Raw genomic sequence first — 26,107 nt, 5'->3', positions numbered from 1 at the left:
TGACCCTAACAGTTTTAGCTCTTACATGTGGATCTTTTATCTATTTTGAGTTAATTTCTCAACAGAGGCACCTTCCGCTGAATATTAACCACAGACCAAAGCCGGCTTTTCCTCTCTTCCTTGGGAGCTTCCAAGCAAGACATGCAGAGAGGGACTCAGATGGAAGGGGGACCACACACTCAGAGAAAAGGTAGCAGCAGAGTCACAAGGCATCACAAGCCATGAGGAAGTAGAAGCAAGGGTCAATTTAAACGAGAGCATAAGGGCTGGGGATTTAGCTCAGCGGTTCAGTGGCCTGCCTTGCAAGCGCAAGGACCCGAGTTCAATCCCCGGTACCAAAAATAAATAAATAAATAAATAAATAAATAAATAAATAAATAAATAAATAAATAAACTAGAGCATAAATTAGTAGCAAAGTAAAGAAGAATCTGGGAGAGGAGAGAGCAGCAGAGTGCCCAGCGTGGCGCTGACTAGACGCCGGGTGGCCCCGCATCCCCTTAATGGCGGCCGCAAATGTCATTCCAGGGCACTAACCTTGCCACGGGCTGAGTTTTTCACTATTCTGTACCTGTAGAAGGCATAACTACTTCTCATATCGCTCACTTTCCAGTATATCCTCGCAGTAATCCTTCACTGACTAAGAAAACAGAGACTGTGGGCCCCGTGTGCTGGAGGAGCACAGTTCACGGACTGAGGCAGGAGGCCGGGTCTCCAGACGCGCCTGGGTCATCTGAGTACACGGTGATGCTGTAGTTTATGTCCTGTCTGCCTTTTTTTAATTTTTATTTTTATTAGTACACATTTGCAGTACATGATGATTATATTCATCATGGGGATCTGGTGCGTGTATATAACACATCTTAATACTTTTGATGTCCACTTCCTGTCCCCTCCCTCTCCTCTTTCAAAGCAAATGAAGATACGAACATAAAACTGTTCTCTACTATATGTAACAGGGCTTACACTCTTCAAAGCAATCCAATGTTACAGTGCTTACGTTGAGCAGAGCTGAAGGTTGCAGAAAGTGGGGACCCGGAAGCCACAGAGGGTGCATGCCCAGAGGCCCCAGGAAGTACACTCCAAGAAACCATCGATCCTCAGGGAGCCTCAGGCTCCCCATTTTTGTATCCATGTGTATTAGTCAGCTTTCCTGTTGCTGGGACAAATTACTCAGCACCCACAATTTAAAGGCAGAAAGCTCACATGGGGCTCATGGCTGAGAAAGTTGAAGTCTCTAACTGGCGGAAGGGGGCGGGGAAGCAAAGCTTCTCCCTGCATGGCGGCCAGGGAGCGGAGCAGGGGAGGCACGCCAGCCAGGGACCCACGTCCCATGGACTAATCCACAGGGGAGTGCAGTGTCCCCGTGAAGCAGTCACCTCCCCAGGAGTCTCTTAATCCAGCCGAGCTGACCAGCACCCCGTACAACAAAATTTATACCTGATCTGGACAATGCCATAAGCACCACAGATGGATAGCTACAATCCAGAGTGGACCAAGGCTGGTCTCCAAAGAGCAAATCCAGAAAAAGTCTTACCCAAACAGCCAGTTAAGTGCCCTGAGTAGGAGAACCTGAACCAGTGTTACTGTCTGTCACACTGCCACCTGTGAAGCAGCTTCCGTCTGTGAGGCCTGGAACATGGTTTACTGGGCTACCTGGGGCCCTGCGCCCTTCGTGATGCCTTTCAATACTCACGCCGGTACGGACCCACTCAGACCAAGCCTGAGCCTCAAAGCTCCACCCATTCCAGACCTCTGCTATCAAGAGGCCACAAAAACAAGCCTCACCACGGGTCCGATCTCACTTTGAGTATGTAAACGGTACCATGCCACAGTATAAAAGGGGATTAAGAAACTAACATTACATGCATTTCTTTGTAAATGCACAGACTATTTCTAGAACGGTGCTGGGAACTAGTGCTGTGGTTTCTGGTTCTGTGGACAGGAACTAGGTAGCTGGTGAGAAGGGTTAGAGGGATTTTGCTTTGTCCTTTGCTCTCTTTGGATTTCTAAACACATAAATACATTATCTATTCAAAATGTATTTTTTAATGGAACCCCTTCCCTCATTATCCTCTTTCTATCCTGTAAACTGCTTAAGTTCCACTACTCTCTCTCTCAAATCTTGTATTCCGATCTTAAACAAACCCTATTTCCAATCTCAATCAGAACAGTCCTGTTCTCAGAACTTAATTATGAAGATTAACCTATCTCTCAACAAGAAAAAAAAAATCCTCTTTCAGAAAGCAAATAAACTAGGTGTGGTAGCCGGGGATTTAGCTCAGCGGTTCAGTGGCCTGCCTTGAAAGCGCAAGGACCCGAGTTCAATCCCCTGTACCAAAAAAAACAAAACAAAACTAGGTGTGGTGGCACATGCAGCTCCAGAATTTGGTAGGCTGAGGGAAGAGGATTGCTGACAATTCAAAGCCAGTCTGGGCTACACAGTGAAACACTGTCCCGTCCCCTGAAAAAAAAGAAAGAAAGAAAAAGGAAAACAATTATGCTTAGAGAATTTATTTTTGGGCTGTCTAATAAATGGATAAGGTCTTTGACTAATTCCATATTAATAAGTTTAGCCCTGTCACAATTTTAACAGCATCCAATTACAAACAACTTAAATTTTCAAAACTAGGAGCTGTGTGAAATAACAGTGGAGTCATACAACGGAGTACCCAAAATCATTATAGTTTTTTGGTCTTTGTTTTTTTGTTTTGTTTTGTTTTTTGTACCGGGGAATCAAACTTAGGGCCTTGCACTCGCGAGGCAGGTGGCAGAACCACTGAGCAAAATCCCCAGCCCAATTATAGATACTTAAACAATGTAAATGTATAGAACATCAATCATTCAAGTACAAAATATTCAGGTGCAAAGCAAACGATTTACACATTCAGGAAAAATATATACGAGCACTCTGAGTATCTCAAGTTATATCTTGTAGTAGTAATATATGAGTAGTCTCAAGCTCTCTCAGATATTAACCACTTGAAGCTACCTACCCCTTGTGAAATGTTATGCTAATATTTGTTCAAAAACAGAACTGCATGTGAAGAATTGGAAGTAACATTTACAGCACCTCCAGTCCTCTTAGGAAGAGCTATTTTTAATCCACTGTGAAAAGGCTTTTATTACCTATTTTATTACTGAATTTTAGACAGGACCTAATACACTCCAGATTTCTGCCCATCGCTAACTAAACTTAAGTCTCTCTATCAGTGAGACAGATGAATATTGGATGTCACGGGCTCAGACACTCATGCTGAATTGGAGATGGGAGCTGCACTTTAAAAAGGCGAGTAGAACCAAGACCTGTCAAGTAAAGGTACAAGATCCCAATGATGAATGTAACTGCACTGTGTACTTAAAAAGTATCACTAAACTCAATGAGGAAAAAAATGGCAAAAAAGGTGGGTAGAGAAGTGACTCACTGCACTGGCAAGAAACTACTGGACTGAGAACGTTTGACTAAAGACTAAGCAAATACTAGTGGGGAAAGTTTCCTATACAAAGGGCAGGTGCTGCACACAGCAAACAGATGACTTGGGATACTGAAACTACAGGCACTGCAGAGGCCCTGCACCCTAGGACTGGGAGGAGAGGTGAGGCTGGGGAAAAGGGAGCAACCAGCGCTTTTAGGTGGGGACTGGCACTGCACCACTTCAGCTAATCCACTTCTCAGGTGTCAATTTGTTCTGAAATTGACAGAACGCTGTACGTTGATAAAACCTTGTAATATATTTCAAAATTCATTTATGCTTTTATTTGATACTCAGTATTCTTGGGATTTAAATGATGTAGGCATTAGTATTTCAATTCTATAGATAAGGAAACGAAAAGAGAATACAACATAGAAAATCACCAATAGAGCCACCAAATCTTGGGATACTGAAACTACAGGCACTGCAGAGGCCCTGCACCCTAGGACTGGGAGGAGAGGTGAGGCTGGGGAAAAGGGAGCAACCAGCGCTTTTAGGTGGGGACTGGCACTGCACCACTTCAGCTAATCCACTTCTCAGGTGTCAATTTGTTCTGAAATTGACAGAACGCTGTACGTTGATAAAACCTTGTAATATATTTCAAAATTCATTTATGCTTTTATTTGATACTCAGTATTCTTGGGATTTAAATGATGTAGGCATTAGTATTTCAATTCTATAGATAAGGAAATGAAAAGAGAATACAACATAGAAAATCACCGATAGAGCCACCAACTGATTCTACTGACTTTGAGGATACTTTTATTCTATTGAATTCAAAGATGAGCCATGCGTGGTGGTGCATGCCTGTAATCCCAGCACACAGAGGCTGAGGCAAGAGGATCACTGTGAGTTTGAGGCCAGCCTGAACTACAAAGTGAGACCGTGTAATGAATGTAACTGTACTGTATCCCTAAATGTACCAATAAACTCAATAAAAAAAAAAAAAACAGGAAAAAAAGTTTCAAAGATGAAAGACATAAGATTGCAAAAAAAAAATTGTGAAAAACATTAGAGTTACTTTCAAATTAAATTTGAAAAAATAAAAGAAAAAGAAAAGTAGGTTCTTGACTTTTGGAGGCATTCCTGGTGAGGTGTATTTTTTTTAAACAAATTAGCTTTATTCAATAGGGCAACCCAAATTTATCCTATTAAAACTACTCTCTGGGCTGGGGAAACAGCTAAGTAGTAACAAAAACAATTAATGAAAAAAGTTTCACTAAACAATTATTAGAGATACAAAAGATGTTCATAATTCAGAAAATGAAAATTAACACTAAGTTTCTATTTTTCACAAACCACATTGGTAAAAATAGCAATATTTGATAATTAAACTTTGTTTAAGAGGGAGGGGAGAAACAGACACCCTAATACAATGTGAGAGGATCTTGTCAAGATGGCAACATATACCAAAAATATCCCTGCACTTTGACTATTGCCAAGAATTTATCCTAGAGAAAAATCCTCACTGTTGCAAAATAACATGAACACTAAGGTAATCTCTGCAGCATATAACATTATAGCAAAATCCTGGAAACACTTGAATGCCCACTTATGAGAGATTAATCTAATGTATTATGGTTCTTCCATATAATGAAACAGAAGAATCCTTATGTACTAATAAAAGAATAATCACCAAGATACATTGATAAGTGAGAAAACATGGTACAGAGTGATTCATATAGTATCTCACTACTTGTGTTGAAAATATACACATCCTAGTGGGCATGGTGGTATATGCCTGTAATCCCAGCACTCTGGAGGCTGAGGCAGGAGAATTGCCATGAGTTCAAGGCCAGCTTGATCTATATAAAGAGTTCAAGGTCAGCCTGAATTACAGATTGGGACCCTGTCTCAAAAACCACCCCCTGCAAAAAAGAAGAAAAAAAAAAATATATATATATCCTAAAATTTAACAAGAAAAAAATAACCCAATTAAAAAACAGACAGTGGGGGATTCAGCTCATTTAGTTCCGCCACCTGCCTCGCAAGCACAAGGACCTGAGTTCAATCCCTGGTACAAAAAAACAAACAAACAAAAAAAACAGATGAGACTAGACATTTCTTTTAAGTATGTCCAAATGGCAAATAAGCACATAAAAAGATGCTTAACTCTACTAATTAATAAGGAAGTACAAATTAATACCCCAGTGAGTATCACTTTGTACCTCAGGAATGGCTGTTATAAAACAACAGCAACCAAAAACAAAACTGCATCAGAAAATCCCAATTGTCCACAAAGATCCGGAGAAACTGGAACATTTTTGCACAGCTGGTGGGAATGTGAAATAGTGCAGCTGCTGTACAAACAGTATGGTATTCCTCAAAAAACAAAAAATCAGACAGAGCCAGGCATGGTGACAGACACCTATAATCCCAAGCCTGTGGGAGGCTGAGGGAGGATATAGCTCTGGCTTTAAGCCTCAGCACTGGGGTTGGGGGAGAATCAAACAGAACTATCACACAATGCAGCAATTCCACTTATAGTTATATGTAAAAGAATTAAACACTGGGCATGGTGGCGCACCCCTTTAATCCCAGCACTCAGGAGGCTGAGGCAGGAGGATCGCTGTGAGTTTGAGACCAGCCTGGGCTACATAGTGAGTTCCAGGTCAGTCTCAACTACATAGTGAGACCCTGTCTCAAAAAACAAGACAAAAAAAAAAAAGAATTAAAAGCAGGGACCTGAATAGATCTTTGTACGCCAATATTCATAGCAGTAATATACACAGCGGTCAAAAAGTGAAAACAGGCCCAGGCTGTCCACAGAAGGGTGGGTAAACAATGTAGTAGCACAGTGGGATTTAATGAGAAGATGACTTTCTGACAACGCTACACAGACGGACACAAAAGGATGGTAGTGTGTGATTCCACTGCTATGAGCCAGAAAGCAGAAAGACAGCGGCCAGGACCTGGGGGAAGGAGAGATGAGCAGCTATTGTTAGATGGGTTTAGAGTTTCAGCCTGGGAAGAGGCAAAAGCCTGGGTGGGAGTGGCAGTGAGGGTGCACAATCACGTTCAAGGCAATGCACTGAACTGTGTGCGGACAAATGGTTACCATGGCAACATTTATGGCAGTCAGATTTTACCACAATCAAAAATAAACACACACATATTTGTATGAAGTATCCTCAGGAGAATTAGAGAAACTTGTAGCAAACCTTGCCTTTGGAAAACAGACCTGGACAGCCAAGAGTTAGAGACGGTGGAGCATCACTTACATGGTAAGTTCTTTGTACTTCTAGAATTTTCTCCTATGTGCATTTACCATCTACTTAGTTAACTGTCAATCATTCTTATTGACTGACCTCTAACCAAAGTGCAGGAAAATATATAAATGAATGTGTATTATGGGCCAGGCATGGTGGCTCACATGTAATCCCAGCACTTGGGAGGCTGAGGCAGGAGGATCGCTGTGAGTTTGAGGCCAGCCTGGGCTGAGGTCAAGGTCTGAATTGCATAGTGAGAATCTGTCTCAAAAACAAAAACAAAGAAAAAAGAAAATGTATTATGGTAAATGATTTGCTTGAGAAAAACCATAAGGCCCCTAACCAGTGATATTAAAAACTTGCCCAATGTTTTTCAAGAAGCAAGATTTCAAAAACTACTTAACAGCTGGGCATGGTGGCACACACCTGTAACCCAGCATTTGAGAAGCTGAAGCAGGAGGATCGCTGGGTATTCAAGGGCAGCCTGGGCTACACAGCGAGACCCAGTCCCAAAAACAAACAAACAAAAACTGTTTAATAAAAGAAACTGAAAAGGAAAAAAAGTGCTTCAGAACATAAGGGATCAATATAATACACACAGAAATAAACAAAAAGTTACTGTGTTTTATTATATGCGATACAATTTGATCATGCAGATTAAATAGGAAAAAAGTCTAAATTATTTACTTGAATATAAAACGGGATAATAATAATAGCTAATATTGTTCTGAGCTTCAAATTCAAAGCTAATTTGTTACCAGTTAACAGTGTTCTAAGAGCTTTAAAAATGTGCCCTGACAACAGTGATTCTCAAATTTTTTGGTCTCACAACTCCTTTTACATCTCTTAAAAATTATTATGGTCCTTGACAAGCTTTTGTTTATGTGAGTTATACGAATTTATATTTACCATATTAGAATTTAAACTTTACACTTTAAAAATATGAACTCGTTTAGAAATGCATAAACCTATTAATGTTTACATAAATAACCTAATTTTATGAGAATAACTATATTTTCCAAAACAAAAAATAAATTTAACTGGAAGAGTGGTACTGTTTGGCATGTATGCAAATCCCTCCAATGTCTGGCATAAAGAGAAGACAGCTGGATTTTTGTATCTAGTTCTGCATTCAATCTGTTGTAATATCACATATCAAGTAGGCTTTGCAAAACTTCAAGAGACATTAAAAAAAAGGGGGAAACAAAAATAGCTGATACTTTCATAGCTTTATTTTGAAAATAGTTTGATTTCACAGTTGCCTGAAAGGGCTTAGCAATATACAGGGGGTCCCCAAACCCCGCTTTTATCTACCTCCTCGGAAGCAAACATGGATACTGAGGCACAAAGAAAATAAACAAGTCCAGTCCCGGAGCTGGGACGGGAACCCAGGAAGTCTGGCTCCAGACGTGCAGCTGCCCCTCCCAGGCCTGAGGAGAACGGAGGGTCCATTTTCATAATGTTTTAGAGGGCGGTGAGCAACTGCACTTGCCTGGCGGTCACAGTACCAGACCGCCCTTCCACTTAATGTGATAAAGTTTCAAATTAAATCTCTCCATCGGTGTACAGCAGAGATAAGAGGAAGGGAGCCGCTGCCACCACAGAGCTCACCCCCAGGCAGCGCAGACCTGCCTGCAGCAGAAACAACACCCTGCCCTCTCCTCTGAGGGAAACGGCACCTCCCCTCCCTCCCGGAAGGAGCAGCCCAGGCCTGGTCACCTCCCAAAGACCAGCTGTCACCCCTGCCCAGGCCAGGACATCTGCATCTCTCCCTCCACTCAAAGACTCTTCTCTACACAGCTTATTTACACAGAATACTGCCTCAGTCCTTAATTAAAATATTTAAAAAGAAGAGTAACAAAATGTACCATGTTATGACGTAGGTCCCATGATTCAAGAAGTAAATTTAAAAATAACTGTTCAGTAAGTTGAAAATTAAAAGCCTACTTAGACTTTCACTTTTAATCATATGCCAAGATAAACTCCAGATGTATTAACCACTCTCAGACGGAGAAAGACAAGGCAGGCAGGGGCAGGCGTTACCCCACCATGGGTCTCTCCCTGGGCCACCCGGGGTGACTCCCAGCCCTGTGGCCAACCCCTGCATGTCTTCCCTGTGTCTCGGTCCTCAGCTTCCAGGGCATAACCGGTGGGTGACAGGGGTACTGGCATGGAGAGAACACTTACTATAAACTGGAAAGTGCAGCCAGGTGTGGTGGCGCACGCCTGTAATCCCAGCACTCGGGGGCTGAGGCAGGAGGACTGTCCTGAGTTTGAGGCCAGCCTGGGTTACATAGTGAGACCCTGTCTCAAAACACCAACAGATAAATAAACGAATTAACAAATTGGAAAACGCCTTGCCAATTAACATAAGGAATAAAGATTAGAAAGCTTCATTCACCCCATGTTGCTATTCTTCAATATGTTTAACATTAATTTTTTGTTGTTGTACCAGGGATCAAACTCAGGACCTTGTGCTTTCAAGGCAGATGGCAGAACCACTGAGCTAAATCCCCATCCCCTTAACGTTAATATTTTAATGCTCAAACAATGCCAGGTTTCTTACAAATATACACGTGCGCACACACACACACACACACACACCCCAAGTTTTTTGCTCACCATCTTTATTTAATAAAGTAGACCACTTAAGTTGTAAAAACATACACTTTCCCTGGAGGCCTCAGTAAAGTTATTTTAATTCAGAAGGAGAAAAAGATGCAGCCCACAGACATGTTTATTTTTCCTGAATTGGTTCTTTTAACACAGAAGGCCAGGATGGTAAGATGGCTCCTGAGGGACCTGGGTGACTTTCTCTTGGCTACTTCTGTCAGACCCGAGAGAGGAGAGAAGCCCGGAGGTCACACAGGAGAGGGAGGTGGAAGTGCTCCACACAGGGAGCAAAAGACCGAGAATTAGAAAAGCCCAGGGCGCTGCTGACAAAGCCTCCTGCCTTTTCCTGGCCCGGCCCTCCTGCACAGACGAAAACATGAAAGTGAGGCAGCACCATGGAGCCCTGAGCTCCCCACTTCAGACGGTTGATCAGATCCAGGCCCAAAGCAAAGGCCCTGCCTTCTGCCTTTCCTGGCTCTCTTCACGGCTGCACCTTCCTGGCTTCTAAGACCTCCTTCCCCTGCCCCAGGAGGCTGCTCCAGCTTCAAAGCACCTGCCCTTCTCACAGAGGGTCACTCGCACTCTGGCCAGGACTACAACCCTTTCCCCACCCCATCTCGCTCCCTCGTCCATGACTGCCCGAGAGGTCCCTCGGCCCTGCACCAATGCCCCTACCTCCTCAGCAATGGCTGGGCCGAAGCTCACACCAGGCCGGGCAGTCAGGGGCACGAGGGGCGAACCTAACTCCCTTCCCCACCTCCCCACCGCTGTCAGGCCCAGATACACAGCTGTGGTTATCAAATGACACTGCACAAAGTGTTCCCACTGTACAGAGGGCTGGGTGGAGCCCATTAGTACCGCACCTGCCCAGTGGACGTAAAGCCATGAGCTCCACCTCAGCAGCACAAAAAACAATGATGAGAGCAGCAACAAAGAAATTATTACGATACAATAATGAAACTGGTCGTATTTATCAGTCCTGTACCTTCCGGTGTAAGAAACTAAGGAACACATACAGGTACAACGTGGCATAAATTTAGTCTCATGTTGTTCATTCAGTTTAGCTCATTTGAAACACTTAGTCACTAACTAGAACTGGAAGCATAGCAGTGGTTCATAAACTTCCGACAGTTTCTTTCCAGTCCTACTACTTTGCTGCCTTCTGCAAGTGTGTGTGTGTGTGTGTGTGTGTGTGTGTGTGTGGTACTGGGGACTGAACGCAGGGACTTCACACTGAGCTACCAACTGTGTTTTGGTTGTTTGTTTTGGGATACGGGGTCTTGTTAAACTGCCCAGGCTGGCCTCAAACTTGTCGTCCTCCGGCTGGGATGATAGGTGTGTGCCACTGCACCCCACTTAAATGCTGTGTCTTGAAGTTGTGATCCCTCCAAATAATCCTCATTTTGCGTGGCCTCGTGGTATGATGGTCTCACTGTCTTTATTTCTGCGTGTCACAGGTCTACAATTTCTATCGGCCTCATATGTAGTTTCCTCTATCTTTTGCCTTTATTTGTCTCTTGTCCTCTGCTCCGTATCTATCAACATTCACGCCTTTTTTTCTTCTTCTTTTAGGCAGGTTCTCGCTCTGTAGTTCAGGCTGGGCTTGAACTCCCTATGGAACCTAGGCCTGCTTCGAACTCACAGCAATCCTTCTGCCTCAGCCTCCCGAGTGCTGGGACCACAAGCAAGCACCACTCTGCCTGGCTCAAGTCTTCATTTTATAATGTTCTGCTTTTGGTTCATTTTGCTACTTAAGATGAGGGGCTTAGGGCTTAACCATTTTGAAGTTTATTACTCTTTCTTTGCAATATCCTGTTCATGCTTGATAGTACATAGCTATATACTTTTATAAGTAACTTCCATTCATTCCCTCAAGAAATATTTACTGAGAGTGGGAGAGAGAAGGGAGAGGGAAGAAGGGAAAGGAAAAAATATGAGAAAAGAGAGACACAGAGACAAAGTCTGAAAATAGGGAGGCATGGAAGGAAAGCAAGGGAATGGGGAAAAAGTAAGAACCAAGATACATCATGTAAACACATTCCTAATGATGAACGTCATACTGTATAACTGAATTGTACCAATAAACTCAATGAATAAAAATATCTTTACAATGCAAAAAAGAGAAATATTTACTGAGTACCAACTATATGCCAAGCATGAAGGTATAGTAAAGCTCTTCTCTCTTACACAGTTCATAATGTATAGCTTGGAACAGGCAATGAGATTATATTCTAACCACTGGCCTACAAAAAACGAGAAATAGAATTTACCAGAAGAAATAGTTAGCAAAGACCTTTTACAGGGCACAGGAACATAAATACTTTCAATCATATAATAAATCCAAGGTACAATGTAAAAAGGAAAGATCCCTCCTCTATTTATGAATTGTATCAGTAATTTAAAATTATAACAAAAAATATTTTCCAAACCTCACATCCACTGTATTATTCGACTCATGGTCAAATACTTCAAATGCCTCTTTGATTCTTTTGTGAAATTCTGCTACTTTTACCTCTGCAAAAGACAAAGTAAACCAAATTAGTTTAATTTGGAATTCAAAACAAAAATCCCAATGTCCAGACCAGAATCATCATAGGGAAGAACATCACCGATTCTCTCCCGATTTTCTTCATGCTTTGTTTAGCCTGTTCAACTCCCTTTGGAGATGTGAAAAATAGGATGGGCCATTTAAAAGTTATTTTTTCTGAAGCCTAACACCAAAGGTATTTTCATCTTCAGTATATAGTCACTGAATTTTCACATAGGTATTTGATCACGGAAACACCGAGCTCATGGCCGGGCATGGTGACGCACCCCTGTAATCCCAGCACTCGGGAGGCTGAGGCAGGAGGATCGCTGTGAGTTTAAAACCAGCCTGGGCTACACAGTAAGTTCCAGGTCAGTCTCAACTACGTAGTGAGACCCTGTCTCAAAAAACCAAAATAAATAAATAAATAAACAAACAAACAAATAAATAAATAAAATTTAAAAAAGTAAAAGTCCAAAGAATAAAATGAGTTTTTTTCATTTTTTGGTTTTTTTTTTTTTTGAGACAGGGTTTCCCTATGTAGTTCAGGCTGGCCTTGAACTCACTTTGTAGTCCAGGCTGGTTTCAAACTGGCGGCAATCCTCCTGACTCAACCTCCTGAATGCTGGGATTACAGGCATGTGCCACCATGCCCAATTTATTTTTGTTATTTTTATTTATTTATGTATATTTATTTTTGGTTTTTGAGACACAGTCTCACTATGTAGTTGAGACTGACCTGGAACTCACTATGCATCCCAGGCTGGTCTCAAACTCTTGCCTCAGCCTCCCAAGTGCTGGGATTACAGGTGTGCGCTACCACATCCAGCCACTACACCCAGTTTAATGTGAGAAATTTTTAAATCACTCATTCTTTCTTTTTTTGTATTTTTCCCCAATCTTCCTTTATACAAATATTTTCATTTACAAGCAAAGAAGTGTCACATTCTTAGAAAGCCAAGTTCAGAGAGGTTATGCAACTTGCTCAAGCCCATAATTATTTTGCAACAGAGCTGGACTGAATCCAGATCTCTGCTCTTCCTCCAACCCATCTCACTTTATCTTAGAACCACAGCACAGACGCAACACTGCAGGACAGTGCTGGAGCTCAAGGGCTGGTCTACCATGTGTAAGGCCCTGGCGTCCATCCCCAGCTCAGCGAAACAAACTAAGGCTATAATTCCCAGTTACTTCACCAAAATGTTAATTTTCCAGGTTGCTACATAATTACATAACTTTCCATTTCAACAGTACCTTAAGGAATGTACCACCACTTATTGATATAATTAATTTTCCTTTATTATAAATAATAAGGCAGTGAAAAACACGCAAACTTAATAAACCAAAAAATGAACGTTATCTCATTCTTTAAATATACACTTCCTGGATTACAAGCAAGTCTGAATAATGGTCCATGTATCTGTTTACTGTGGCCTCTGTTTCTGGTTATGAATTGTCTGCCCATGTGGCCAGCTCCTCCCTACCTTCAGTTGCTTCTTAACAATGTGTATGAGTGCTTAGAAAGACAGAACACTCACCCCTTTGTCAGAATTATGGCAAACAATTTTCAAGTCCGGGTGTATGCATTTATTTTCCTCAAATGGAGACAGTGCCCAGCGTGGTGACCCAGGCCTGTGATTCCAGCTGCGGGAGGTCAAGGCCTGCCTTGGCGATGTAGTGAATTCAAGACCAGCCCCAACCACATGGTGAGATCCTGTCTGAAAAAACTAAAAATGAGGGCCTGGGAGTACAAGTTTGATCCCCGGCACCAAAACTTAAAATTAATTAATCAACCAAATAAAATGGAAACAGCTCTACTTTCTTCTTGATCATCAAACTCATATACAATTACTGAAGTGTAGGCCAGGGAGGGAAAGATACGGGAAAGTTTAAATTAAGTAAAAATCTTCAGATCCTGTCATCCACATTCTTCATATTCTCTAAGCTAACGTTTCACTCAAACATGAAGTGAGCATTCTTCATCCTCAAGGAAATGTTAGACTGCCACGTTTAGTGACTGCTTGGTGTTCAATTACAGAGCATTATCAAAATGTGTTTAACAATAATAATATCTTGGGGGAAATATCCCCGATTTATAACAGTGCATAAAGCTGGCATCTGCTTTTTAAATGTAAATATATAAATAAAGTATCTTATCTTTGATCACAAAACTTGTTTTGTCAGTGATCTCCGTCCGGAATAATTAATTCCTTGATTAAGATCTAGACCTTCCCTAGCCAGAAGCCCTCACACGGGGCACTGGCTGGATGAGATGGGTCCCGGGCCCTGGAAATGTGGCTCCCCTTGTCCTGGTGCGAGCAGATGAAAGCACTTGTGCCAAGGAGGAGGAGGCCACAGCAGGACAGCGTAGGATGATGCCAACGTGAACAAAGCTTCTCACTGGTAGAAACGATAAAAAATGGCTGAACTCATTAAAAGTTTTGTCCGGAACTAAATATAAGCATTTCAAGCATAAAATCTGATACAGTGAAACCTGGGACTGTAACTTGTTCCTACAAAGCTTCTCACTGGTAGAAACGATAAAAAATGGCTGAACTCATTAAAAGTTTTGTCCGGAAATATAAGCATTTCAAGCATAAAATCTGATACAGTGAAACCTGGGACTGTAACTTGTTCTGCAAGTATTCAGCAAGATGAACAAACATTTCTAATAAATTCTAACTTGATAAAGTAGCAATGTCTTACAGTATGAATAGTACATGATGGGAAACATCCGATCCGAGCTGAGCAGAAGGTTCTTCTCTGCCTGCCTGCCTGCCTCCCCGCTGCCTCCCCGCATTGTTAGAGATCATCTCCCAACAGCAAGAGGTTACAGAAAAGATCTCCTCTCCAGAGAAGGGCAGAAAAAGGTGGCGGAATTCCTCACTTCAAATGAGTCTGGGGAGCTCTGTAAAATGGGGGAATTTTGTAGAAAGGCGCCACTCAAATGACGCAAAATCCTCAAAAGGAGGCAAAGCCTAGTGTCCTTGGGTAGGTTCCTTGTTAAAGTTGCATGAAAAGAAGAAGATTCCATTGAGCCGGTAGACAGCAGTGATTCCCTTAGTGAGAGTGAAAGTCGTCCTACACAATAACTCTCCTCTCTCTGGGCTCCCTCACACCAGCCACAAAGGTTTTCAAAGGTTAAGTGCAGGTTAATTTGTTTATTTTCTTTATATTTTGTATTTTCACTATTATTTTGTACTATGTCACTATATTGTAATCATTTTTATATGAATATTTTGGAGTTGTGGAACAAATCGTGAGTTTCCATTATTTCTTATAGGGAAAATTCACTTGGATACACAAGTGCTTTGGATTACAGGCATGTTTCTGGAAATAATTACGCTCACAAACCAAGGCTTTACTGTATTAAGAAGGAATATATTGGGAGGAAAGCTCAAGTTCCTTATCAAAACTTTAAAATCTGTTTGAAACTTTTAAAAAATTTATCATTTAAAATTTTTGTAAGTTTTATACCCTTACAAAAGTTATAAAGAAAATGAAATAATGTTTTTATCACACCCATAAATCCTGTGCTAGTCTCCACGTCCACACGCCGAAGCAAGAGAGCTGGGAAGGCCTGCCCTGCCGTCCTGGCTTGAGAATGCAGGGCTCACTTCCTCGGCTCAGGGAGGCCAGCGCCTCGAGATCCTGAGCAACACTGCACCTCCACTGCTGCGCACAGCCCTGTTCCTACTCCTGATCTGTCCTACTTTTTCCAGCTTCAAGAGAACTTTCAAATATGCAGAAAAGCTGAAAACTTAGTAAACAACTTTATGCCCACCGCCCAGGTTAAACTATTGTTGGTATTTTGCTATTTTTGATTCTTCCTTCCCTCTAACTGCAGACAGTGTGAAACGTCACCCTTGGGCATGCATCTCCTAAAAACACGGACATTTTCCTATATAATCACTATAATAAACTCCTGTTTAAATGCTATTATGGCATCTTTAAAAATTAACAAGAATCCACTAAGATCATCTACTATCTATTCTGTATTCAAATACCTCCATCTGTCCCCACACGACTTATAGCTATTTTTCAACCTAAAATCCAAAGTTGTATGCACTTCATTTAATTGTATATTTTAAACTAAAACAGCCCGCTTCCTTCCTCACTGCCGCACAAGCCCATGAAATCAGCTTGTGGAAGGCACATGGTGAACAACACAACGCCCTACAGAACGTCCTACCTTAGGGGCTGGACAGCATGCTTGCGTCAACCTTGTGAAAAACCACTCCTCGTTACCGTTCCTTCAGAGCACAGTATCTGCTCTTCTCCCCGCTGGTGTTCGTCCCTGGTTCCCTGACCACGGTTTCCACACTTACCAACTAACTCAGTTCCAACAAGGCATCCATCCTCACAATTCCGTGGGATCCCCATCTTGTTATTCTCATTACCAAACACTTCTGCAGTCTGTCTTTGCCTTTCCATTTCCCCTGCCACTGCTTGGAGTCAGCACCTTATCACTTCCAGAGGGATCTAGGCAGTCATTTCCTGCCGTTCCCCTTTCCTTGCTTTTCCAAGCCACTGCTCAGCAGCAGTCCACACTGAGCAGGACGATCCCTTTCCTCCCTTTATCTTTTCAGGGCTGGGGATCAACAGCCTCATGCACACTACACGAGTGCTCTCTGACTGTGCCCCTGGGAAATCTTCGTAAAATGCAAATTCCATCATCCGACCCAAGGTTACAAAAATCCTTCGATGGTTTCTGAGGCCTTTTCCAAATAACACTGAACCTGCTGAACCAGGCATGGAAAAGCCTTTCTGAAGTAGTCCCCTACCCAGTTCAATGCCATCTTTTAATCCTCCACCCTACAAATCTGAAGTTTCTCAATGATTATGCTTTTTCATGCCTTTCTGAAAGGAATTCATAATTGCCCTCCGATTTCCTTGCTAACTCCTACTCATCAAGGTTGAGTAACTCACCTTGTGAAGCCTTTCTTCCTCTTTTCAGTTGTAGTCACGCAGCACCCACAGATATCTCAATCATAGTCTTATATCAACTTCTGTTGTAATTAGCACCCTACTCGTCTGCCTTCCATTATATAAACACCTTCACAAGAATGACTCTGACAGTGCCTGGAACATACTAAATGCTCAATGAATGCTTGCTGAGTAGTAGTTAATAATGGGATTAATCCATCGTTCCCCTTTTTGGTGTTTCATTTGGTATCATTATCAAAGTTATATTTATTCCCTTCCAATACTAAAATTGGATATTTCTTTTTTTTTTCTATTTATATAGTGGAAGAATTATCTTTTCTAAAGAAACTGGCAGGCTAATATGATGAAATGCTGCGGTTATATACTCAGCAACATATTAGGGCTGGGGATTTGGCCTAGTGGCACCACACCTGCCTCACAAGAGCAAGGTCCTGAGTTCGATCCCCAGTGCAAAATAAAAAAAATTAAACAACATATTAAAATGATTACACACTATCAGCATGTGGCATTTATTCCAGGCATACAAGATCGGCTTAATATATAAATCTCAAAGTAATATGCTACATTAATAGAGTGAAAGGAAATTCGTCAACATAGTAGGCATTTATGAAAAACCCACAGCTGAAACATAAGAATCAAGACGGATTATGTAAAGGTACAGATTTCCGATGATGAATGTCATTATATTATATACATAAAATGTACCAATAAAATTAAAAAAGAAAGAAAAACCTGCCTTAGGTTGAGCACGACAATGGCTTTTCGCCTAATCCCTGCTCCCTTTCTGCTCCACAGATTAGAGAGTCGAGTCTGACTCACGTCGCAGACCCCGGACGGCACAGCCCAGGGGACAGGGACATCCGGTACGCGTCCCTGTTCCCGTCCTGCGCATGCCCCATCGCAGAACAGTGGCACCACTTCCGCCTGGCCACGCAGACCACGCAGCGCTGTTTGCCCCGCCTTCTCTTCCTGTTTGCCTTCCACTACAAATACAGAGCACCCGTGGTGCTCCATGCGGCCGTTAGCGCCCCGCGAGCTATGGTTCCACCCGGTCCCAAACTTCCAAATAATCTTGGTCTCTTCCTCGTCTTTTCTTCATCTGCCACCGCTCCCCCCGGCTTTGGACCCTACACTGTGTGGGTTGCGGCAAAAACCCACAGCGAACTTTTCCTCTAAGATCAGAAACCAGATAAGGTTGCCTAATTTCATCACTCCAATTCAACAAATAGTATTTTTCAGCCTTAAGAAAGAAGGAAACGCTGACACGGTATAACATGGATGAACTTTGAGGACATTATGCTAAATGAAATAAGACACAGTAGGACAAACACCGTCTGATTCCACCTACGTGAGGGGCCTACAATGCTCCACACATTGAGATACAAAGCAGAAAAGAGACTCAGAGAAGAACCAAGACCCTAGAGAAAGGAGGAATGGGGAGTTACTATTTCTTGGGTGCAGAACTTAAGTTGGTTTGTTTTGGTTTTGGTTTTGGTTTTTGAGACAGGTCTCACTATGTGGTTGAGACTGACCTGGAACTCACTGTGTAGCCCAGGCTGGTCTCAAACTCACAGCAATCCTCTTGCCTCAGCCTCCCCAAGTGCTGGGATTACAGGCGTGCACCACCACACCTGGCTCAGAACTTCAATTTGGAAAGATAAGAAGTTCAGGAATGAACAGTAGGTGATGGTTAAACAGCATTGTGAAAGTTTAATCACTTCACTGTACATGTAAAATGGTTAAGAAAATTCTAAGATTTAAATTCAAAAAGGAAGAGCCAGGGATTTGGCTCAGTAACTCTGCTGCCTGCCTTGCAAGCACAAGGGCCCAAGTTCGATCCCTGGTACCACTAAAAAAAAAAATTTAAATTAAAAGGAATGTGCTGTGGCAGGGCATGATGGCACACACCTGTAATCCCAGCACTCAGGAGGCTGAGGCAGGAGGATCGCTGTGAGTTCGAGACCAGCCTGGGCTACATAGTGAGCTCCAGGTCAGTCTCAACTGCATAGTGAGACCCTGTCTCAAACCCCCTCCCCAAAGGAATGCGCTGTGATAAAAAATATTATAAATGAAAAAAGTTATAAATGTTCTAAAATTGACAGGCGTGGTTGTAGTACATATCTGTAAATACACTAAAAACAACTGAATTACACACTTCAAATGGACAAACCATATGGTATGTGAGATGTATCCTAATAAAACTTTTATAACCATGTGTGGTGGCACATATCTGTAATCCTAGCACTTCACAGGCTGAGGCAGGAGGATTGCCACAAGCTGAAGGCCAGTCTGGGCTACTAGTGAGTTCAAGAGTATCCTGGACTGCACAATAAGGCCCTGTCTCATTTGGGAAAAAAAAAGTTGTTATAAGAAGAGGAGAGGAGCTGGTGCTGTAGCATATGCCTATAATCACAGTACTTGAGAGGCTGAGGCAGGAAAATCACTACAAGTCTGAGGCCAGTCTGGGCAACATAGTTCAAGTACAGTCTAAACTGTATAGTGAGACTGGCTCAAAAAAAAAAAAAGAAAGAAAGAAGGGAAAGTACATTATAATTCTTAGACAAATATTTACATAAACATTTCTATTACATGATGAGTGCATTTTATAGAAATGAAAATTTTACTGAAAATTAAAAATAAAAATTCTATAATATAGGCCAAATGCTTAATGCAAATTTTCTTCCAGAAGAATTCCAAAAATACAATAACATTTTTATTTTTATGAAGGCAATCCATTTTATATGGCAATGTAATACTGGCAAGCATTAGATCAAATGTATCTATAAAAAACAAACATTTTATTTAGAAGCATCTTAACAGCTCAAGGATAAATTTCCATAAATGTGTTTCCCTACCAAATGACTCCAGTATGAAAATGTTTGTTTCAGTTCAATGTTTGAACTGAAATGTTTGTTTTTGTATTAATAATATTCAAAAGTTTCTCAACTCTATGACAATTTCCCTTCTCAGTGATTAACTACTGATCAGAAAACCAGTACAAATGACAGTAATTTAGTGATAGAACTATTTCAAAAGCATTGGTGTAGAAAAGATAAAATAAAAATTGTCTCAATACAACCCAATAGACTCATTACCACTGTTGTACGCCCTTCCCCCACTGCTAACATTTTCCATGAAACAACTTAACAAAAGGTCAATATCTATCCTGTAGCAGCAGTAAATGGGCAGAAGCAGCCTCATCAGAATCCTCTATCTGCTCTCTATAGTCACCTCTGCCAGTACTGAAGGGGAAAGCTCTGCACCATATTGTAATCTGTCTCCTATGCCCTACTATGTAGAGTTCATTCTTGTGCCATCTGCTCAAAATCCTAACCTAAAGATATAATCATAGTCAGGCACAGTAGCATGTGACTATAGTCCCAGTACTCATGAGGCTGAGGCAGGAGGATCATTGGAGCCCAGGAGTTCAAGACCAGCCAGGGCAACATAGTGAGACTAACTCAAAAAAAAGGATATACATATATAGATATAGATTCCACACCAAGTGCATCTCTGTGGGGGAGAGGGCTGCCTCTGCTTCTGCTCCATAACTGCTTTCCTTAACACCCCACCTGGCCACCCAGACTTGTTTAAAAGTTGTGCTGACAGCTCCCCTCCCACTTTTGTATTCACAAGAGCCAGGGACTTGGTATGGATGTATTTTAAACCACATTAAATGAGAGTCTGTTTCAAAAAAAAAAAAAAAAAAAAAAAAAAAAAAAGTGCCCCTACTAAAGAAAAATTAACACCAATCCGTTGCCAAAAAAATCCTTTTTTCTTAAAAAACAGAAAAAACTCTTCCTAACTTACTCCAAGAAGAAGCCAATATAAAATAAACCTGATTTATCTTTTACTTTTCTTTCCCTTCTTTCTCTTCCTTCCTTCTCCCCCTCTCCTTCCTCCCCCTCTCCTCCTCTCTTAGATGGGAACTCACCGTGCTGCCCAGGCTGGCCTCAAATTCTTATTAGATTCTAGCAGTCCTCTTTGCCCTGGCCTCCAGTGTAGCTGGGGCTATCAGAGTACACCATTGCAGCCAGCCTAAATTTGTTTTTTTTAAAACAAGATGTCAAGGAAAGGAAAGCTACAGACCAACATCCCTTGTAAATATCGATGCAAAAATTCTCAGAAAAATACTAACAAACCATATCTTGCCACACATCAAAGGGATGTGCGGGACTTGTCACAGGAATACATCATGAGTCAATGTAAAATACCAGATCAATAGAATGAAGGGAAAAACACATGGCAATCTCAGCAGACACTGAAAAATTTTTGACACACCTGTTAATCTCAGCAATATGGGAGGCTGAGGCAGGAGGTCACAAATTTCAGCCCAACATGAGCAACTCAGTGACCTCACAAGACCTTCTTAAAAAATAAAAATATTCAAAAAAGGCCTGGGGAATGTGTGAAGGCCCTGGCTAGATTCAATTCCAAGTACTTCCAAAAAAAAAAAAGGAGGGGGGAGAAGAAAAAGAAAAAAGAAAGAAGTATTTGACAATATCCAACATCTTTCACAATAAAACATTCAAAAAAGTAAGACAATAAGGGAATTTCCCCAAAATAACAAAGGGCTTTTATGAAAAACACAACTAATGTCATACTATAGGCCACAGGTACTTTCATGCCCTGAGATGCAGTGCAGTTCAGAGAGGAAACAGCTGTTAGATATCCTTCTGGCTCCCACTGTATTTCCAAGGGCACCTGAGCTAAGTTTAGAGCACAGCTGCCAAAAGTAAGCAGCTTGGGAAAAACTAGGGACATGGCCAAGGTATAGAGTACGTCTAAGTGCCATGGTGAGAGTACGCTGAGTCAGCCTTCTTGGTTTGGTCTGGTTCTGGACTCCAGGGACCATCCCACCTCAGCTCCAAGGGGCTGGGGCTGCAGGTGCACACCGCCGAACCAGGGGGTCTTCCTGGTCCTGATACATTGTGTTGGGGTACCAGTCCTCACATGTGTACATGGCACATCCCCTTCCCCTCCTTCCTCCCACCATCATCAGTGTCTTTGTGTTTATGTTATTCTTTTTGGTTTACAAATTGCTAACATGCATCCTGTATACTTACCTGGCATTATTCTGAGGGAAAAAGTTGAAGGTTAAAAATTATAACCATCATGGCATGAGTCTAGATGTCCCCTCAAAACCTCACATGGTCATGGTAGGGCTCTTCGAAGTGGCTGGATTGAGAGTGTGTGATAAGGGATTGATTCATGCTGCAGTGGTGGGATTAAAAGCACTGGAATTGAAGGTGTGAGTGCTAGGTAGGTAGTCTGAATAAGATATGAGGGACAGAAAGAGGCTTCCTGGAGTCACTTGGATGTGCTGCTTGCTGCTTCTGCTGTTTTCTGCTCATCATGAACTATTTTTCCTCCATGTCACACTACCCTGCCTTGGAGCCGGCCAACTATGAACTGAAAACTTCTGCAAACTGTGAGTCAAATAAACCTTTCCTCCTTTAACTTTGGGTGTTAGATATTTTGTCTTAGCAATGACAGAAAAGTAACTAAGACAACAATTTAGTGATTGTTTTTTAATTAACCCAAGAAGGGCAAAATTCTTAAGAATAAAATACTGGCCAGGCATGGTGGCATGCGCCTGTAATCCCAGCACTCGGGAGGCTGAGACAGGAGGATCGCTGTAAATTCGAGACCAGCCTGGGCTACATAATGAGTTCCAGGGCAGTCTCAACTACATAGTGAGACCCTGTCTCAAAAAACAAACAAACAAACAAACAAAAAAGAATAAAATACTAGTTTGATGAGTCCAGTCCTCAAAACATCAAATGATGTCAATTCATCTTCCCCTCTTAGGAAAACATGCTATCTCATTAATAATAAGCCTGATGCAGTAGAGGTGGGAAATGCAGCAGCCTGGGTCAGAGCATTGCTCTGGGCCAGATCACGCATGGTTTGGACTCAGGTTCAAACCTTGACTCCTCCAGCTGTGAGACCTGATGAAAATGATTCAGCCTGTCTGTGTCCAACCTTGCTCAATTTGCAAAATGATGATGATTATGGTATGTCTTTGGAAAACATATAGTCCTGTACACTATGTTCTCAAAGAGTTAAATAACATATGACCCAGAAAATTTACTTCTGGATAGATACTCAAAAGAACTGAAAGCAAGCCAGGTGTGGTGGCGCATGCCTGTAATCCCAGCACTCGGGGAGGCTGAGGCAGGAGGATTGCTGTGAGTTTGAGACCAGCCTGGGCTACATAGTCAGTTCCAGGTCAGTCTCAACTACATAGTGAGACCCTGTCTCAAACAACAACAACAACAACAAAAAAGGTAAGGTAAACTCTAGGGGAAACGAGTTGGAGAAGTCTGACAGTCAGCCATCTGGACACCCCGAACCCATAGCACAAGAAGTAACAAGACAGATAAATGAAGCTCTAGAAAAATTCAAAACAGAAATAATTTCCCAGATAACCACAGAGATGGTGAGAAGAATGAAAGACATGATTAAAGACTGTAGAACAGAAACAGATTTTTTAAAAAACGGATGAGCTCAGGGCCATGATGAAAACCATTAATGTCTAGCATAGGAAAGAAATGGAATCGATGAAACAGATTCAAGCAGATATCCATATTAAAAACTCTGCAGAAAGCATTCACAGCAGAATGAATGAATGTGAAGATAGAATTTCAGATATAGATGATAGGATTGTGGTCAGTGACCACAAAAAAAGAGATCTCTTAAGAACAGTAAGGGATCATGCGAAATCAATCTAACAACTCTTAGATGACTGCAAAGAAGAATAATATAAGACTGATAGGAATCCATGAAGTAACAGGAGAAAGTACAAATGACATTAAACTGTTCATGGAATTAATGACAGAAAACTTCCCAGAGGGAAAGGATTTGACATACAGATAAGTGAGGCATATAGGACTCCTTTTAACCATGATAAAAAAAATTCTACACCTAGACATATAATAATCAAGATCCCGGAAACCCAACAGAACAAAATACTACAAGCGCATAGAGAAAAACAAATCACATGCAAAGGAAAACCCATCAGAATCACAGCAGACTTTTCAACACAAACCCTCAAGTCAAAGAGAGCCTGGAGTGAGGTGTTTCAAGTCCTAAAAGAAAACACCTGTAATTCCAGCACTCAGGAGGCTAAGGCAGGAGGATTGCTGTGAGTTGGAGACCAGCCTGGGCTACACAGTGAGTCCCAGGTCATTCTCAACTACATAGTGAGACCCTGTCTAAAAAAACCCAAAACAAACAAACAAAAAAAAACCCTCCAACCTAGACTGATGTATTCTACAAAACTATATTTCAAAATTGATGGAGAAATAAGATGCTTCTATGACAAAGAACACCTGAGAAATTTCATCAATACCAAACTAGTACTCCAAACACTTCTAAACAATATCCTAGAAAAAGACAATGAAGGCCACAATTCTATGAGGGCCAACAGAGCAAATATACCAGACAAGGCAGGAAATTAAAGGGAGAAAGGGAAAAATAAAAAATAAAAGAACTAACAACAGGAAAATAACACAACAATGAAAACTCAATACATAACAGTTATAACCATCAATGTTAATGGCCTCAATTCACCAATCAAAAGAAATAGGCAAGCAGAATGGATTAAGAAGCAAAATCCAACATTACGCTATGTTCAAGAAACCCACTTAATCCACAAAGAAATTCATAGACTGAGATTAAAAGGTTGGAAAACAGTTCTCCATGTGACAGGAGCCTGGAAAAAAAGCCAGGGTAGCTATCTTATTTGCAGACAGGATAAATTTGAAACCAAAATTAATTAAGAGAGACAAAGAAGGCCACTGCATCCTTGTAAAGGGAACAATACAAGAGGAAGAAATGACAATCATAAATATATATGCACCAAATACTAATGCCCCCAACTTATTAAAACAAATAATAATGGATATGAAAAACAAAATAAGTACTAATATAGTTGTAGTGGGGGACTTAATACTCCCCTGACACAAATAGACAGATCATCTAGACAAAAAAATCAACAATGAAGTAAAAAAACTGAACCAAGTCTTAAAACAAACTTTGTAGATGTCTACAGAGTATTCCACACCACATAATCAGAACATATATTCTTTTGGGTGCACACAGGTCACTCTCCAAAACAGACCACATGCTATCTCACAGGACATGCTTAAGTAAATGCAAAGGAATTGAAGTTAACCCTTTACATTATCAGATGATGGTGCAATTAAACTGGAGATCAATAACCTAACAAACCTCAAGAACTTCACAAACATATGGAAATTAACACTCTGCTGAACAACCAATGGGTCACAGAGGAATTAAAGAAGAAATTAGACAGTTTCTACAATTAAATTATAATGCAAATACAACATACAGGAACCTATGGGACACAATGAAAGCAGTTCTACGAGGGAAATTCATAGCAGTGAATGCCCATACTAGGAAAACAGAGCGAGCTCAAATAACCTAATGCTGAACCTAAAGCTTCTAGAAGAAGAGCAAGACAAACACAAAGTTCATACAAAGGAGGAAATTATAAAGATCAGAGCAGAAATTAATGCAATGGAGACTAAGAGAACTATACAAAAAAATCAATGAATTTAAGAGTTGATTTTTCAAAATAATCAATAAACCCTTAGCCTACCTCATCGAAAAAAAGGAAAGAAAAGGCTCAAATTCATGCAGTTAGGAGTGAAAAAGGTGAAGTCACAGCAGATCGATCAGAAATCCAGAGGATCATCAATACGTACTTCAAAAATGTGTGCTCTAATAAAATGGAGACTACAGAAGAAATGGACAAGATTCCTAGATACATATGAACTTCCAAAGTTGAACAGAAAAAGATATAAAAAGTCTAAACATCTGGAGAGAGAACATTCTAGAGTACCATCATTAAAAATAGCTCTGCTAAATCACCGTCACTACTACATATCATAAAGCAGGTACAAGATATTTTACATTCACAGAGGTATGATAACAGTACTGTCCTACAACTATAATACTGGAATCAGTTTGGGTTTGAAATTTACTTTGTCTGCAAATAAGATTGCTACCCCTGCCTTTTTTCTGGGCTCCTGTCACATGGAGAATTGTTTTCCATCCTTTCACTTTCAGTCTATGGGCTTCTTTTTGCAATAGGTGTGTTTCTTGTATACAACATATTGTTGGATTTTGCTTCTTATTCCATTCTGCCAGTCTATTTCTCTTGATTGGTGAGTTGAGGCCATTGACATTGATGGTTATAACTGATATAATTTTGTTCAGATGACTGCAGAACCTGGAAAAGCTTTTGCTGCTATTGATGCATAACATACTGCTATTATTGGTCTTTTTATATAAATATAAATATATATATATA

The 26,107-nt window shown here is 41.1% G+C and overlaps 1 protein-coding gene across 4 annotated transcripts in view; it reads right to left on the bottom strand.

Moving 5' to 3' along the window:
* The window catches only part of Efcab2 (EF-hand calcium binding domain 2), an 81,967-nt gene that overhangs the window by 47,256 nt on the left and 8,604 nt on the right, over positions 1–26,107 (bottom strand). For 2 of the 4 annotated variants that reach the window (XR_004516623.1, XM_033762055.1), the window contains exons 1-2: positions 16,149–16,522; positions 11,723–11,807 (exon numbers count right to left, since the gene is read on the bottom strand). Coding sequence is in view for 2 of the 4 variants with exons in the window: in XM_033762055.1 (XP_033617946.1) it covers positions 11,723–11,807; positions 16,149–16,254 (191 nt within the window). In the remaining 2 variants the exon portion in view is untranslated. Of the gene's footprint in view, positions 1–11,722; positions 11,808–13,358; positions 13,539–16,148; positions 16,523–26,107 lie in introns of those variants that run through there. The other 2 variants (XR_004516624.1, XM_010642690.2) reach the window with 2 other exon arrangements.

This window comes from Fukomys damarensis, unplaced genomic scaffold (assembly GCF_012274545.1).
Source record: "Fukomys damarensis isolate Sample0158 unplaced genomic scaffold, DMR_v1.0_HiC HiC_scaffold_11, whole genome shotgun sequence".
Lineage (NCBI taxonomy): Eukaryota > Metazoa > Chordata > Mammalia > Rodentia > Bathyergidae > Fukomys > Fukomys damarensis.
This window is presented reverse-complemented; position numbering and strand designations above follow the sequence as displayed.